At 41.9% G+C, this 17,497-nt stretch overlaps 1 protein-coding gene across 1 annotated transcript; it reads right to left on the bottom strand.

The window, feature by feature from the left end:
* Positions 1 to 2,820: 2,820 nt before the first annotated feature.
* slco1d1 (solute carrier organic anion transporter family, member 1D1) lies at positions 2,821 to 17,236 on the bottom strand (the record flags this gene model as incomplete). Its single annotated transcript, XM_083691839.1, has 14 exons — positions 2,821 to 3,040; positions 3,506 to 3,623; positions 3,760 to 3,824; positions 4,670 to 4,854; positions 5,574 to 5,739; positions 5,963 to 6,158; positions 7,122 to 7,286; positions 8,040 to 8,303; positions 9,100 to 9,198; positions 12,975 to 13,121; positions 13,404 to 13,531; positions 13,768 to 13,900; positions 14,283 to 14,424; positions 17,186 to 17,236. 14 exons carry the CDS (start codon positions 17,234 to 17,236, stop codon positions 2,821 to 2,823), a joined length of 2,079 nt encoding a protein of 692 aa, XP_083547965.1.
* Positions 17,237 to 17,497: the final 261 nt, after the last annotated feature.

Genomic DNA, 17,497 nt, shown 5'->3' with positions numbered 1-17,497 from the left:
AACTGGTCGCTCAGCCTGAACCTGAACACAGGACACTAAAATACATTTGTATTAATTAATCCTTTATTTATCCAGGTAAGTGCCATTGAGGTATGAATCTCTTTTTCAAGGGAGAGCAATTGTTGGTGATGACAGGGTTGCAACATTGATATTCTATAATGTATATAATCTAACCCTGGCCTTTCTTTGAAGGTAATTTCTTAGTAGTATATCCAACTGAACTCTTGAGATCACAAACATACATTGCCCTTTCCTCATCACAGAGCAATTCAAAGTTATCACAAGAGAGATCAAATGACTACAAACAATTGAGTACAAGTGTTACACAAACTATAACTGTGTTTGTGAAGTACTTTTGTAAAGGGAGATAAACCTTACCTCTGAGAGTCCTGACGTATTTCTTCACTAACCTCTCACTTCATTTGTTCACTGAAAATGGAAGGGAAAAATATAGATATGTCCATAAGTTACATGGCCTGGCAGAGCCAAAGTCAAGACCACTTTTGGTTAATGCCAGTTCTTACTCTGATAATCCCTTCAGATTTAGGTTAATTCCCTCTCCCAAAGCGCTGCCCTCCAAACGATTCATAAAAAATGACTGAAGTCTCATGATAGCAGAGTTATAGGCAACTTGTTCAATGTTCCCCAGAACTTATGACATGTTCAAGCATCAGATGTTCATGAATAGCCTTGTGACATGCTACTAGCAAATATGTTTGTCAACTAAAAACATTTAGCTGACAAACTAAAGAATGAAACACACACACGCACGCACGCACACACAATTACAGTACATACGCGGTCAGTCATTATTGTAAGGACAATCAATTCCTGATGACTTACCTGGTTAGAAGAAAAAGGTTTTAAGTACCTGGCACCTGACATACAGTACCTGGGGCCTGAGTTGGAGCTCCCTTCTCCTCCTCTGAACAACGCAGACTTCCTCAGTCTCCTGAGGCCCAGTTCCTAGAGCTGTGGGCAGCAGAGAGCGGTGTTTCTGAGGAACTGGCCAAACAAAAAGCCTGGCACATTTCTATTCCACACACACGCCAGTCCTGGAGGGGACAGCAACCAGTAAACAGAGAGAGGGATGAGGGGGGGGGGGGGGGGGGGGCTGGGAAGAGAGAGAGAGAGACCTTCCAGGGACAAATCGACAAGTGACCTCTAAATTGTCTGTACCCTCCTTTCTCAAAGGCTATTTTCCTTGAAGCAGAACTGTAGAGAAACCCCACGTCCCTGGGGAGAAGGTTTCAATACACATACCAAAACAAAAGTTGTACAACGTGGTAAAATATAAATATAAATCAAAAATTAAAATATACTATTAATGCAGTAAAATCAAGGTTCAAAGGGTAATCTATCAGACTTTACAGGGAGCCAACTGGGGTAGCTTGCTAACATTTTGTTATGTTTGTGTGTGTGTGTGTGTGTGCGCGCGCACAGGGCCACAGGCTCTGAGTCAGGGGAATGTGTTATTAGTCAATTTACCAGCATGTGGTGCAGGCAGGCAGGTCACCCAAGCAGCTTTGTCTGAGTTTTAGGGATTATGGTTTAAGAAACTCCACATTCCTACACCGCAACAGAGGGGAAATAACTCTCAGACCTTCTTTTTTTTTTTTTTTCGTATATACTTTTATTATAGTGCATAGACTGACATGACGTGTGTATTGCAGCTGGGGACAGTGTCAAGTGGATGATGTTAGGAATGTAATGAGTGTATCAGAGTGTACGACAAATATTTAACTCAACCAAAACCCCTTTGCTTCATATAAATTCATCATCATAGATGTTTTGACAGAGGTATTTTGCATAGGCACTGTATACTGTACTGTATGCAGAGTGGCATTAGCATTAGTTGCACCACAATATGTGTACAGACTCAACATGTAACGTGTACTACGTTTCTGTTTCTTTTTCTACTGGAAGAGAAAGTAGTTCTGTAATACCACAGACTGTACTATCAGCAGTGGACAAGGAACACTGAGGCAGAGGCATAGGTTGTACACAGAAACAACTCCGCCTACTGGTGATATTGGTACACTGCTTCTCTTTAGCGTCTCTCTGGTAAGGGCCATGAAGTCAAATACCTGGGCCAGTATTCATAAAGCAAAAAGCGGACATTTTGTTAATTGAGTTACATTTACTGTTATATAATCAACTGTAAACAAATCACAACAAGTTTGAACTGCCAAGAGGGCTAGCTGACTTTAATCTAGGTTACAAAATTATCAATTTATAAAGGCTAATTGAACTACAGGCAAACATTTCAATTTCAGTTTTAGGAAATCAACAAAAACATAAAGAACACAAAATGTCACAAAAAGTCACCGCAGTATATACATGTTCTAACTTCTCACATCTCTTCATTGACAAGAGACGATTCCACTAAAATAGTGCTTTACAAAGTAAAAACATCAGTACAACCAACTTTCCCAACTCACTTTTCAATACTTGCTGGAATAAAGTTTCTAAATTGCACAACACAAAAATGTAGGTTTGAGGTTTGACAAAAAAAAAAAAGAGATGACCTGTGGAAGTCTGTGTATACAGTATGTAACAAACGTTCAAGGCAGGGTGTAGTCCTGTTTTGTAAGCAGTTATACACGGTATTTGGTTTGTAGTATGTACAAGGGTCCTTCAGAAAATAAATGGCTATTTTGGGACCATTCTTACTGGGCCTCAGCTTACAACTGGGCTGTGGCTTAAAAATACATAATTTTTCCATTTGCAAGTCACAAAACAACTGAAAACACTTATTAAGTGTGACATTTCACTAATTCCCACAAAGACAAAGTTATGGAAACCACTCCGCTCCACTCTCTAGATAGTGCTCTCCTTCTCCAGGTCCTCTTTGTTCTTCATGACGTGGGCCTGGTTGGAGGTGTGGTCATTGGTCATGCTCCTGCCCTCCAGAGCTGTGGCTTTGGTCTGATTCTTCAGGGCCAGTTTCTTATGGCGTTTAGCCAGCGTGTAGTAGAGTACTCCCCAGAACAGGTAGGATAGGGAGTACAGGCCATAGATCAGACCCAGAAACGTCATTCTGAAGAGGTTATAAAGGTTATGGAGGTTATAAAGTAATCTTATGTCATTATGATATCATTATCATCTGTCAGACGCTGGATTTATCAGTGCACATAGCACTCTTGAAAAAAAGGTGCTACCTAGATCCCTGTGGGAGAACCTTTTCAAGAACGCTTTTGGGTTTGATGTAGAACCCCTTCCACAGAAAAAAAGGTTCTACACAGAACCCATAAGGATTCTTCATAGGGTTCTCCAATAGGGACAGCCGAAGAATCCTTTTGGAAACCTTTCTAAGAGTGTGGTTTCCTTTCCTTGCCTCCTTTCCTTCCTAACCCCTGATCTGAGAGATCCAGCCAATGAAAAGCAAACATCGTAGCATTCATCTGACATAGCACTGTCAGTGCTGACGGAGGAGAGGAGGCGAGGAGGGGAAGCCATTTTAGATGATTGGGATAGATACATCATTTGATTTGATTGACTGTACCTGAATGCATCGGAGTCATAGAGCCTGCATGCCCCTTGACCGCCACATCGTTTAGAGCCCCACTTCAGACATGTCCTGTCAATCAAAGCTCCAAAATATATAGGAGGAGGAATCCCACCTGAAAAAACAAAACACAAGTAACTATTAGCATTCTAATTTCTCAATATGTTCCGATGGGTCCTCTTGAACCATCAATGATTACTGCTCCATTTTATGTTCATCACAGATTTTTTTCGATCTCTCCTGTCTCTTACCCAGAGTTCGGGCTATCAGTGTATGCATGCCGAGAGCCAGTGATTTCAGTTCAGGAGGTATAGACCTGGAATACATAAACAAGTTAGCAAGACGTTGAACCAACACCTCAAATCTACAACTACAATTTAGCAAAAAGAGAATTCAAGAAGTAATTCCAAATGGGTCAGTTCCTGGCCAACCTCATCTCACTTGTATGCCATTTAGAGGGTGCTTTTATCCAACTATTAACAAATTGTTAACATTAAATGCTAAGTAACTTTTTAGTAACTATAAATATAAACATTTACAGTACAGTGAGTCCATCATTGTTTTGTATATACACTCACTGAACACTTTATTAGGAACACAATACTAATACTGGGTAGGGCCTCATTTTTCTCTCAAAACAGCCTCAATTCTTTGTGGCATTGGTTCCACAAGATGTTGTAAACATTCCTTTGAGATTCTGGTCCATGATGACATGATTGCATCACGCAGTTACTGCAGATTTTTCAGGCGCACTTTCAAGCTGTGAATCTCCCGTTCTACCACATCCCAAATGTGTTCTATTGGATTCAGATCCGGTGACTGGGAAGGCCACTGAAGAACACTGAACTCATGAAACCAGTTTAAGACTACTTTTGCTTTGTGACATGGTGCTGGAAGTAGCCATTAGAAGATGGGTAAAGTGTGGCCATGAAGGGATGCACATGGTCAGCAACAATACTCAGATAGGCTGTGGCATTCAAGCGATGATTGGTATTAACAGGCCCAAAGTGTGCCAAGAAAACATTCCCCACACCATGAGAAGGTGTACAGGTGTTCCTAATAAAGTGTTTGTTCAGTGTATGTTCCCAGCAGGGATCGAACAGACAACTTTAGCATTTCTAGTGTCATGCTCTACCAACTGAGCCACATAGGGCCTCTCACCTGAGCAGAACGACGTATCCAGGGGTGGCCCCGCAGGCTGAGATGTAGGAACCGATCACTGACATCGCCATGTAGAACTTAAACATCCTGTCACAGTCGCCCTTCCTGGAGCACTGGCCCAAGACGGCCGACATGTTCATGGCTGGAGCCATCAGCTCCCCTACACACGTACAGTTATGGAACACCTGGGGAAAACAAAGACATAGTAACTTCAGACTAATCGTGTTACATTTACACGAACAATTATTGATAAATGTTAGCAAATCAATAACTTACAAAAATGATCTCTAAATAATTGCTAAATGTTTATATTTATAGTTACTAAAAAGTTACTTAGCATTTAATGTTAACAATTTGTTAATAGTGAATCCATAAATCGTTTATAAATGGCTTATAAATTAATGTTATTGTAAAGTACGACTCAAACAATACATCAAAAGTTTCATGGCACTAGGCATTGGATATACAAGTAAAACCCTCTTCAAAGATGTGTTTTGAGTTCTCAGTTAAGTGAATTGAATGTAGTCTCTCTTAAGGTCAGGAGTGGGGTATATAAAACCATCAGCAGGGTTCTTTAATGTCCAACGCTCAAATGTTATCTCTATGGAGACAGACTTGCACATTTGCTGGAAAGCAACATAGACCAACTTAAACCAACCGAGGGAGATTTACTGGAGAAATTAACTTGTTGCAATCATGTTGGCGATAAAGTTCTGTATGTTGTCTGGGAGGGTGGGATGGAGGAATGGAGGGAGGGAAGAAGGGATGTGTGGATGGATTGAGGAAGTTAGGGAGAGGAGAGAGGGAGGAGAGTAATGTGTGGCTGGATGGAGGAAGAGAGGGATGGCTGGCTGGAGGGAGGGAGGGAGGGATGGAGGGATGGATGGAGGGAGGGATATCTCACCATCTCCTTGCCGACGCCAGTGGAGGTTTGGCAGCCTGCCAGGCAGGGCGAAGCGTAGGTCATGCCGTTGTAGGCACATACAGGGTCCCAGTGCTTCAGAGAGCAGTTACAGGCCGAGTTACATTGTGACAGCATGCTCTCCTGCCTGTACGACACCGCCTGATCCCTGGGAGACACACGGCGAGGCCAGAATCAGCACATAGCCAAGTCATCACGTCAGATCAATCACAGCCAGGCAAAGTCAGGCTGCCTACTGTAGCATGTGTTGCGCAACAGGTTGTGTAGCAATGCAGTACGGGTTGTGTTGCAAAGTGTAGTCATAGTCTGATCCTACTGGGGATCAACTTGGAACATTACAAAACCTCATATGTGTGTATGTGCTGTATTACCCCTGGTAGGAGACGGTGAGGCCTGCCACCTGTGAGTTGTCACACTGCAGGAAGTACTGAACCAGTAGCATACAGAAGGACAGGAAGGAGGCACTCATGGACAGTCTGGCTGCACCCAGCACACTGAGCTTGTAGCGCTTCATCACTACGCCCCCAGTGATGACCCCGAACGCCACCGCAGGGAGGTTCAAGATACCTGGATGGAGAGACACAGATGGAGAAATCCATACATACATTATAATCCTAACTTGAAAGCCTTTTTGAAAAGTATATATGTTCAATACTGTAAAGTGTGTGCGTAGATGCACAAACCGTAGCAGGAAATTGTGCACATATCTTCCATTGATACAATATATCAATGGATGATTTCCTCTATTTTCCGCTAATTTCGTCCAATTTCATAATGTAAGGCCACATACAGTAGATACAGTACCAGTCAAAAGTTTGGACACACCTTGCCAAGAGTGTGCAAAGCTGTCATCAAAGCAAAAGGTGGCTACTTTGAAGAATCTAAAATATAAAACATATTCTGGTTTGTGTAACACTTTTTTGTTTACTACATAATTCCATATGTGTTCCTTCATAGTTTTGATGTCTTCAGTATTAATCTACAATGTAGAAAATAATAAAAATAAAGAAAAACCATTGAATGAGAAGGTGTGTCCAAACTTTTGACTGGTACTGTAGATACTGTATGTGGCCTTACATTATGAAATTGGACGAAATTAGCGGAAAATAGAGGAAATCATGCATGGTACTGTAGTACATGGTACATGGTACTGTAGTAAGTTTATGATACTCAGTACCATAAACACTGTGAGTATACTAATGCCATTGATAACCATACATAGTGTGCAACACATTACAGACATGAGTCATGTGTGTTTTAGATCACGCTACAAGACTGCTATCTAATCTATCTAAGTGTTCATGCACTTTACAGTCCCCTCTCTGTACACACACACACACACACACACACACACGCACGCACGCACGCACGCACGCACAAACACATAAACACACACACACTTAGAACAAATGGAACACCTCCTTTCAAGTAATGTTTATCTCTCACAATCACACATTCAATAACAGCATTGTACTGGCACACTTCTAAAGAACAGGACGTAAGCAGCAGCCGCGGCGTACTGTACTGTACCTATCAGGAAGATGGCCTTTGAAGGCGACTGGCCGTACGTTTGCTCCATGAACTTGGGTTTAAATGTGATCATTCCGATGAAGCCGTTGACTTGGACGAGGACGGTGCAGATGATCAGCAGGTACACAGTGTTGCTGAAAAGTTTTTTCAGAGAAGGAATGAAATCTAGAAATAATAAGGAAAGATGAAATTAAGTGTGAAGGTGGGTGACATTTAATGATAGATGTCAGTGAAACATGAACAAACTCTACTCTCTACATTATAAGTAGTGTGTGTGTGTGTGTGTGTGTGTGTGTGTGTGTGGTACTATCAACAGTACAGTACTATCAAAACATTTGTATCCCAGCATTAATAACAGCATAACAGCACCGCAAATAATAAGAATTTGAAACAATTCATAAAACATCTATAACCATAATAAAACCGCTTATGAATTTGTCAGCCATGCTATATGAATAAGAATGTGGTGAAAACAATACCACGGTATCATTGCCTATGAGCATAGTCTATGAGAAGCAGGGGTGTGCCGGCCTTGACCTGAGTTACCACTGACTAGAACTAATGTGACTGTCTTTATCATAGCCTGATACAGTAGCTAAATGAGGTTGTGGGTTCAGGGTCAGTGGTCTGGGTGAGGCTTGTCTGGCCTGTAATGTCCATCAATGTTTGAGTGAACTGTGAGGGTTCTACTGCTTCTGCCCTAGTTCCATTTCCGCTGGAGGACCCTTGCCCTAGCCCCTACACCTTCAGGGTGCACAGGTCGGAAAGGATTGGATAGAAGAAAAAAACAAATCTCCATTTAAGACTCGTTGGAGCCATCACTATTTTGGTAAAAAATCGGACACCCTACAGATCTGTAAACACCGAGGTAAGAGCTATCAGAAAGGGGCTAGGCAGCGAAATGGAACAAGTCCATACCTTTTACCAGTTCTGTCATGGTGACAGGCTGTGGTTTATCTTCTGCAGGGTCACTGGTATCCTCTGTTGGTAAGAAACTGTCCTGCTCCGCCTCTGGGGCGTCGGTACTGTTGGGCTTGCTCTGGCTCGTGCCCGGCTTGGGCAGGGTCTTGGGGAGGAACCAAAATGGAATCGCTGCCAGGAGCGTAACAGTGCTAGTTACCAGGAAGCCCAGCCACCAGGCCCCAACCCAACGTGAGTCCTTGTGGTTGATGGACACGGTGGCTGTGTGGTGAAGAGAGGAATAAAGATATATTATTATTATTGTTATATCATTATGATTAATATATTATTATAATTACAGATGTGTCATATTAGGGTTAATATGGTCACTGCAGGGAATTGTGTATATATATATATATATATATATATATATATATATATATATATATATATATGTGAGTGATATATATACATACACATTGTGTGTATATATATATATATATATATATATATATATATATATATATATAGTGAGTGATATATATATATACACTCACCAAACACTTTATTAGGAACACCTGTACACCTTCTCATGGTGGAGGTGGTGTAATGGTGTGGGGAATGTTTTCTTGGCACACTTTGGGCCCGTCAATACCAATCAACATTGTGTATTGTAACACTTTTAATGCCCTCCACCGCTCCCATCCTTTTCTGGGAAAAGCTTAATAAAATGCTGAATTAAATGGAATCTAATCTTTAGGGAAATGTCCTTCAGCATTCCTTTTCCAAGGAAAATCGCTATGACCCAACAGTAAATAAACAAATGCCAAACACTGTTTAGCAATATCCCAGATGTCAATCAGGTTCAGATTTATATGAATCATTTAAAAAGATCCACCTTGCATAGACTGTTATGAAACTAAACATGCATATGAAACATGTTGTAATGAAATCAATCTTACCATTGGTAATACTTTGCACATATCCTGACATGCCAAATATGGACATTCGCAACAACAACACACGCTTGGATCAAATGGATGATGTATGTATGTTATCCAATGCAGGGGTCAATTACCTAAATCCACAAATCCGATGTCCACGTAGAGCTTGGCACAGAGGGAGCCCATGAGGAATCCAAACATGGGACCGAGGATTCCGATCGTCTGGATACATGCTGGGGTGGGAGAGAGACTTGGTCACCTTGGAGACCGGGTGATAGCTCAGTTCAAACACCGAGCCACAGTCAAGACAGTACATTCACAAAGCTTGAGCTAGTTCTGCTGCTTAGTGTAATGGAAAAACCAGTATATGCACATACTCCAGCATTATGATTAACACACACATATTGATTAACACACATATTGATTAAACACACATCTTTATGTATTGGAATGTGCTTTAGTGTTCCATATGACTAACCCCCTAGGTAGTTACATCATCTGTGACGATCATATGGAGTATCATGTGTTCAGTCTCATTGATTAGATTGTGCCCCTGGCCAAGGTTTTGACCTGTCATTAGGAGACGACCCCATTATCGAGTCACAAGGCAATAAGCCGAACTAGTAGCCTAACTATATTTACTGCCTGTAGCAGAATAATCATAAATCCAGAGGTACCCTACACAACTTCTTGACAGGAGAAGATGAAAATACACATTAAGTGTCTTTTCATAGGTTCAGTCTGTCCCCAGGAGATAGAGACGTAAAACTTCTAACTACAGGACCATTGTTCTTCGAGGATGTCCCCAGGGTGTTATCTAGGACCGCTGTAGATCATGCCACCTGTTTTCAAGATTACATTATTATCATGTGAGGGCCCCGCCTCATCATCGGACCATCTTAAGGGTATAAATTGTATGCTATAACTTGTATCTGGGCTCTCTGTTCGTACGGTGTTTTCTATCCGTATGGTGCAGATTGCTATGCTTGCAACCATTATTAAATTCTACTAAACAGATATTGTGTTCGTGCATTTTTGCAAAGTCTCACCGAGATCGTTATTTGTGGGAAATCCCCTAGACAAAGATTTCCACCACAATTTGGGGGCTCGTGTCCGGGATCCTCACTTGGCTTGATGCTGGGAGTTTCTTTTCTCAAAGGTTAAACTGGCCAGCTGGACGATTGGATCCTCCAGAACGTCTGAATACCTCCCCGACTGTGAGACATCGTAATCCGAGGCACAACAGGGTGAGAAGCACAGACACCTGCCTGAGAGGACGGAGGCTTCCGGAGGATAGCCAGTACAGGATCATATCAAATTGATTTCAGGTGAGAACACAATACCTGTAGAAATCCTAAGTTGGACTTAGGTGGTTTGAGCCTGGGGTTCAAATCCATCCCATTAATAACAGTCTAGAAGAGACATATGTTCTACTGGTGAGAGTCCAGAGAACGGGTAGTCAAGTGTTTTTGATTACTGGTTGACGAACCTTTTACGCGCCTATCACGTGGAAAAGACGCCTGGTAAATTAAAGTCTCGGTTGGACCGAGTGTGTTTGATATTGGCCGCCAAGTGTCGGTTGGACCGAGTGTGTTTTTATTAAAATAACCTGTATGTGTGTTTTGTCTGTCTAATTGTTCTGTCTGTTTCATCATATTTGTTATAACCCATTTTTTGATACGTGCACTTTATCTGTGTGGGTTGGTATGTCTCATGTTACATTGAGAGATAGACTCCGTGCATTAACTTCATCAGCGCAAAGAGTCCGTTTTTTGAAAGACATAACAACTTTCACTTTTTCTGGAGCATTTCCTCCTGCATCTGAGGTTCATAGGATTTGTGATCAGATTATTTCTGCTTTAGTTGGGAGTCACATTGGGGTATTAGAAGACGCATTTAATACTGGTGTAGAGACAGCGTGTGAAGTTGTCACTAGGGACGGTGTGTACGGTTGGTACTTGGTAATAAAAAGCACTGGCACTCTGGTAGACATTCTTTTTATGAGACAATAAATATCTGTTAGTTTACTTGTGTGTTATACCTAATTTGATATTAAAATAACGGATATATATATATATATATATATAATTAATTAAAGTACTGACGGATCGGGAATAATCATGGGAGGTAAACAAGGGAAACACGCCGGGGTTCCTCGCGTTTATATGGGACCGGCTAAAGTCATATTTGACAAATATGGTGTTGATGGGACAATGTGTTTAGAAAAATGGGAAAAGTTGGGTTTCCCCATTGATGGGAGTTTCAGCATGAGACAGATTGCTGCATTGAAGGCTCAATTAGAAAAGAGAGAGAAAACGGGTAAGAAGGTTAACTGGAAACCGTTTTTGTATTGGTCTGCGGAGGCAGAAAAGAGATTTCGGGCACAACAGAAGGCAGGCACATAGAGTGATAGTACACCATCTAAGATTATGTCACTGCCTAAAATCGATGACACCCTCGACCATGCACCACCACATGTGTTTCCCCCCCCCGAGCTGTCGCCTCCCCAGGTCCAGCCGAAGACAACCCACCCCCCTACGCGTCTGGGAGCCCACGGGAGGTACCTTCAGCTGCAGCCCGACCTTCAGCCTCAGCCCCGACGTCTCCACTCCCCCAGCAGCCCCCACCCCACCCCACTCCTCTCCTTCTCTCTCTCTCCCCTCTACTGTGCAGCCCTCAACACGGAGCAGAGGCGGAGTGGGGGATCACTCTTGGGTCGATGACCACAGACAGCCCATTAATCAGCCCGAGGCCGAGTACCAGCCTGAAGCCGAGGGGGGAGCCTTCCCGCTACTCGAGTGTCCGAATCCCAGGGGAGGGGACAACGTCTTGGTCTACAGGCCTTGGACTATCCAGGAGCTGAATGACCTGGCTAAAGACTTCCCGGATTTAAAGATATGCGGCGGAGTGCCTTTCCGCGCCTACCTGACAAACCTCATCAGCGATCTGAAACCAAACACATCTGAAGTAAGAGCACTGTTGAGAAAGGCGATGGGAGCGCGGTGGCGCTTGGTGGAGGGGGACTTTCCGAAAAACAATGTTCCATGGAGTACGGATGACGTATATCCCTTGTTGTTTTCTTGTACTATGTTTACTTGGATGTTTGTGATTTCATGTACTGTTTTTCATGTTTTCATTTTATTGATCAACTGTTGTGATCAAAAGGAGGGAATGTAATGGAAAAAACTGTATATGCACATACTCCAGCATAAATCCAGAGGTACCCTACACAACTTGTTGACAGGAGAAGATGAAAATACACATTAAGTGTCTTTTCATAGGTTCAGTCTGTCCCCAGGAGATAGAGACGTAAAACTTCTAACTACAGGACCATTGTTCTTGGAGGCTGTCCCCAGGGTATTATCTAGGACCGCTGTAGATCATGCCACCTGTTTTCAAGGTTACATTGTTATCATGTGAGGGCCCCGCCTCATCATCGGACCATCTTAAGGGTATAAATTGTATGCTGTAACTTGTATCTGGGCTCTCTGTTCGTACAGTGTTTTCTATCCGTATGGTGCAGATTGCTATGCTTGCAACCATTATTAAATTCTACTAAACAGATATTGTGTTCGTGCATTTTTGCAAAGTCTCACCGAGATCGTTATTTGTGGTAAATCCCCTAGACAAAGATTTCCACCACATTAGCCTTATGGTTTAAGCTACTCTACTCACAGCAGAGATGCCTACATTAAAAAAAACAACAACAACTATGATTGGCAGCCTGGGTGTGTTCTATTGTCTTACGACTCCGTCCACGCTGACGTAGCTCTGGCACAGTGGTGTTGCACTAGAATGGCGTATGACACCTGATGTAAGACAATGTAGTGCCAGTCTGTATCTGCTTTAGACAACTTATACTGCTTTGGACAACTCTCACAAGGCAGCGTTGTAGTGTTGTATTGTTTGCAGAAACAGTCAGGTAATCTGGGTACAATAGCAGTGGAAGGGTGGCATTTAGTCTCAGCTGGCATGCTGACACGGTCTGTCTGAGGCGTAAGCTACTCACCCAGATAGATGGCAGTGTTCTCCTGCCTGGCATAGTCGTCCAGGTAAGAGATCCCTAAAGGCGTAATGGGGGTCTCTCCTATCCCACGCAGCATGTTCCCCAAGAACACATAGATCCACATGGACGAGCCAGCCTCCTTCTCACACGCTGGGGGGAACGCATATCAGGCCTTAGGTAACTAGTGACAACATGAATTTATGCCTAATGCTTGTATTTTAATATCTTCATGCATACAGGAATACTACATTGATAATCGATTCATATCATTATTGTTCTGAATTACACATCAATGCACAGGTACGGTATAGTATTGCACTTTCTCCAAAAGTACATGTTTGGCCACATTGAAGCCATACTGTATGTATTACTGTATCTGGCTTGTCATTGGTGTTGCAGTCTAATTGCCAGTGATGGTGATTGGCTGGCTACCTGCTCTGCTCTCTATTGAGGGCATCTCATCTGCGGGTAGAGCACTGCTCTTCTTGGCCATACAGGGCAGGATGCCCTCTGTGGAGTTTGTTTCAGTTGAATGTGAGAGGGTAGTCTCATATTTATACCTGTGTAAAGGGAAACAAGATGAACAACATTTCTTCAGTCATTATGGTGGTACTTCGGAGGAGCAAGAGCAACATTTTCTGTTTTCATTCAAGCAGATGTTGTTTCTTTACTGTTCATGTTAATGGCATGTTCATCTTTTCTATCATTTCAAGTCTTTTGTTTTGTTTGTGCTAATAAATAAATAAATAAATAAATAAATAAATAGATGACTAAGATAAGTGATAGGAAGACTCACTGTCCCTGGAAGAAGTGGGGCAGGGCAGTGATGATGGCTCCGGCAGCCATAATGATACAGCCGATTCCGATCAGCCTTGGCCGATGCATCTTAGCACCGAAGTAGCTCACAAACGCTATCACCAACAGGTTACCTGACAGGAGAGGGAGAGACAGGTAATGAGTGAGGACATAGAACTTAAGTTAGCAGGACATCACAGTCTACGATCAGTGGCATCTGTTGATTTTAAACAAGCTCTAGCTCCCAGATATCTCTATGGTAGATCTGAAAGGATCAGATAAATGTGAGCATTATGATTATGCTTTATGAGTTAGGGTTAGGGTTAGGGTTAGGCTGTAGACTACCAGAGAGTAACACAGAGCTTCTATTGTGTTGCTTATTCTGTAGCTATCCCATCCTTAAGATCCTCTGAACTTTAAAAAGTGTCTGGTGGGTCGAGGACAGAGGTTGATTTCTTCTGGACAATACACCTTCTCAATTGATTTTGGACTGGGTGAATGGTTCTTTAGGCCTACCCATCTCAAAGCTGCCATCGATGACTCCTATGTGCGAGCTGGAGATGTCGAAGCGCCTCTCGATCTGAGTGATGGAGCTCTTCATGTAGCTCCCCCCGAAGGCTTTGGCGAAGTACACAAAGGACAGTGAGGCCAGGAAGAGCTGTGGAAATGGAAATTCACAATAATCCATTGTGACAAGGTTTCTCATAGACGCTGATCTAAGGTCAGATTCGTGTTTGTGTCCACCCCTTATGGTAATGTTCAGGATTAGGGAAGTATTTAATTTCATAAAATGGGAGATCTATACTTCCACAAGAAGCACACAAAGCAGGCAGTAAGAGATTGTAACAGGTGGGTGTGGGGGATCTTTGACAGCAGAAAATTGCTTTGGTAACAGTTTTACACCGCTTTCTCTGTCCTACATATAGTTTACTGTACTACTATCAGATAGGAGATCTAGTTCAAGACCATGGGGGTCTTGAGTGTCAATGAGTGACAAACAGGATGACTCAGAAAAACAGACTGACCCGTTTGAAATCTTGGTTGCCACTTGAAACCCTGCCATGTGCTCAGGTCATCTGGTTATTATCAAGAACAGCATCATAGAGAGGGGGTATAATCTATCCGATCAGTTATCAATTGATCAATTGATAATCAATTGGGATTGCATACTCAATAGGGCAATGTAATATTTTAAAATATGGCACTAATTCCCAAGTTTGTATAGAGGGTCGAACCTTGATTGCTTCATGTTCAACACCTCAGCACTTACACATAATATAACACACAGAAGAGTTTCAGTGGGACGATGCTTACATATTGCAGTTGTGATGCGTGATCAAGCCTGTGACTGTGACCATAAAAGTGTGTGTGTGTGTGTGTGTGTGTGTGTGAACAGTATGGCTGAATCAATACAACCACGATGTAAATGTCTAGGACTAGATAGATAGATAGATAGAAACTTTATTTATAGGGGAAATTCAGGTTCCAAGTAGCTTAAAGACAGAGACATCACACATAACATACACATACAACATACAACATAAGCAGGATTGTAAACAAGAAGTCTATATGAATACTATAGACAGATAAGAATAAAGATACTGAGAAAAATATACTAAATACTAAATACTAAGTAACAAACAAGTCCACATTAATGTGCTGAGGCTGTATGATAAGGGTGACAGGGCAGGGACTGACCCTGTGGTACAAGATAGTTCAAGTATGATTTGGTGAGGTGCAAAAAGGTAAGGCAAGACAGTGCAATTATAGGTCAGGAGACCAGCATTAAATACTAAAAACTAAATACTAAATATGGGCTAAATAGATATGGACTATTTTGAAAAACCAGTGTGTATGTTAAGGTGCAAAAAGTAGGCAAGGCAGTGCAAGTAGAAGTTAAGAGACCAGCATTAAATATTAAATATTAAATATTAAATATGGGCTAAATAAGGTAATTATGTGGACCTGTTAGGAGAGGCCTGTGGCAGCGCAGAGATGGATTGAAGAACACAACAATAGATAAATATGGCCATTATAGTGTACAATGTAAACATAGTGAGTACAGTTCAAAGTGCATTTAGTCCAGGCTGGTGGAGGGAGGTAGGGGCTGTGTATAAGGACTAGCATAGCCAGTAAACATTGTAATTAGTGAGGTGAAACAGTAAGGTACAGGACAGTGATGTGATACGATGTGATACAGAGGGTGGAGGTTATGCAGAGAAGTCCATCTCTTTGCCTTTGATTGACATATTGTATAGTTGTATGGCTCTGGGGACAAATAATTTACTCAGTCTGTCAGTTTTGCATGTTGCAGTTTTGCATCTTTTGACTAGGAATGTTTAGGAATGTTTAAAACTGCTCCGTCATGTTTCTGGTCTGGCAGTTGAATGAAACCACATTTTGGACCTCTTCTATTTGCCCTTTCCCTCTGATACTAGTAACACTCCCCACCATTTGGCCTTTCTCCCCGATTTAGTTCATTTTGTTTGCTCTTTTATTAGGCAATGTCCCCTTGGATTCTTTGTATAAGACTGATTCCATGCATATCCAGTAAATAAAGTTAAGGATTAAAGAGCTTTAGGCAGAGGTCTGGGTCATAGGCTTTCCCTTGAACACATACACAATCATAACCAGTCGTGTAATATTTAACAGTACCAGAGACCAAAGACAGGTTTTTTCCATCTTGACCCGTATAGCCTCATTAAACCTCTATTTCAACTTTCTCAAGAGACTTGTTCCTCAATGTTTGTCGCATACAATGTGTTAAGTATTGCTAAATAAATCAATATTCAACTGCACTGTATCTACTTCTGATGCGTTATTCTTTTGATAATCTTTATTACCTGTAGACACTACTTATATTACCATCTTTATCTAAGTGCTGCAAGAACTAAGTTCTCTTTTGTACTAAACATTCCTATATCCATCTTCTCATCTTCTGATACACCTCATGAACTTGTCAGGAGGACACATCCCTGAACCCATGAATATAATTCTGTTTATATGATGTATGTATCTACCTGAGTAGAGTGAGAGTAGAGTCTGACAAAAGAGAGACAAGTTAGGTAGGGATGGTAGATAGGTAAGGGTCCGCCGTAGATTGAAGACCCATCTCTTCAGGCTCCATCTTACGTCCCTCCTAAAGACCTCTTCACCCCCACTACCCCCCTGTACAAGTTTCTCTCCTGAAAAAATCCTTCTAGCATTGTGACTGCCTATGGCCCCTGGTCTGAGCATTGATTATCTTCTTATCTTCTGAGCATTAATGATCTTCTCATTGATTAGTGATCTTATGATGACTGATGGATAGATGATTCACTTACTTAATATGTATTTGTTGTAAGTCGCTTTGGATAAAGGCGTCTGCTAAATGCCATAAATGTAATGTAACTGTAATGTAAATGGATGGCACCACTGACCTTGAGTTTAGAGCAACAAGCCTTGCGTGGCACTTTGGTCTCCACACTCATGATGCCCTTCTGTAGATGTTGCTAAATGACACAGGTAAATGCTGAGAAGCAAAAGGACCTAGAAATGTACAGCAAACATACGGGTTGGACTACAGCGATTGTCAAACACAAGTGCCAAACAACTTAAGTCACTATGATCCCAAATCAAATCAATAACTTCCAAGTTGCCTTTTGAGTGATGACATTTAAAACAATTTTTGTTTAAAACACACAGTCCAACTATATATGATACCATCACATCATTTTTTTCTCTATGCCAAT

Source organism: Argentina silus (genome assembly GCF_951799395.1).
Source record: "Argentina silus genome assembly, chromosome: 20".
NCBI lineage: Eukaryota > Metazoa > Chordata > Actinopteri > Argentiniformes > Argentinidae > Argentina > Argentina silus.
This window is presented reverse-complemented; position numbering and strand designations above follow the sequence as displayed.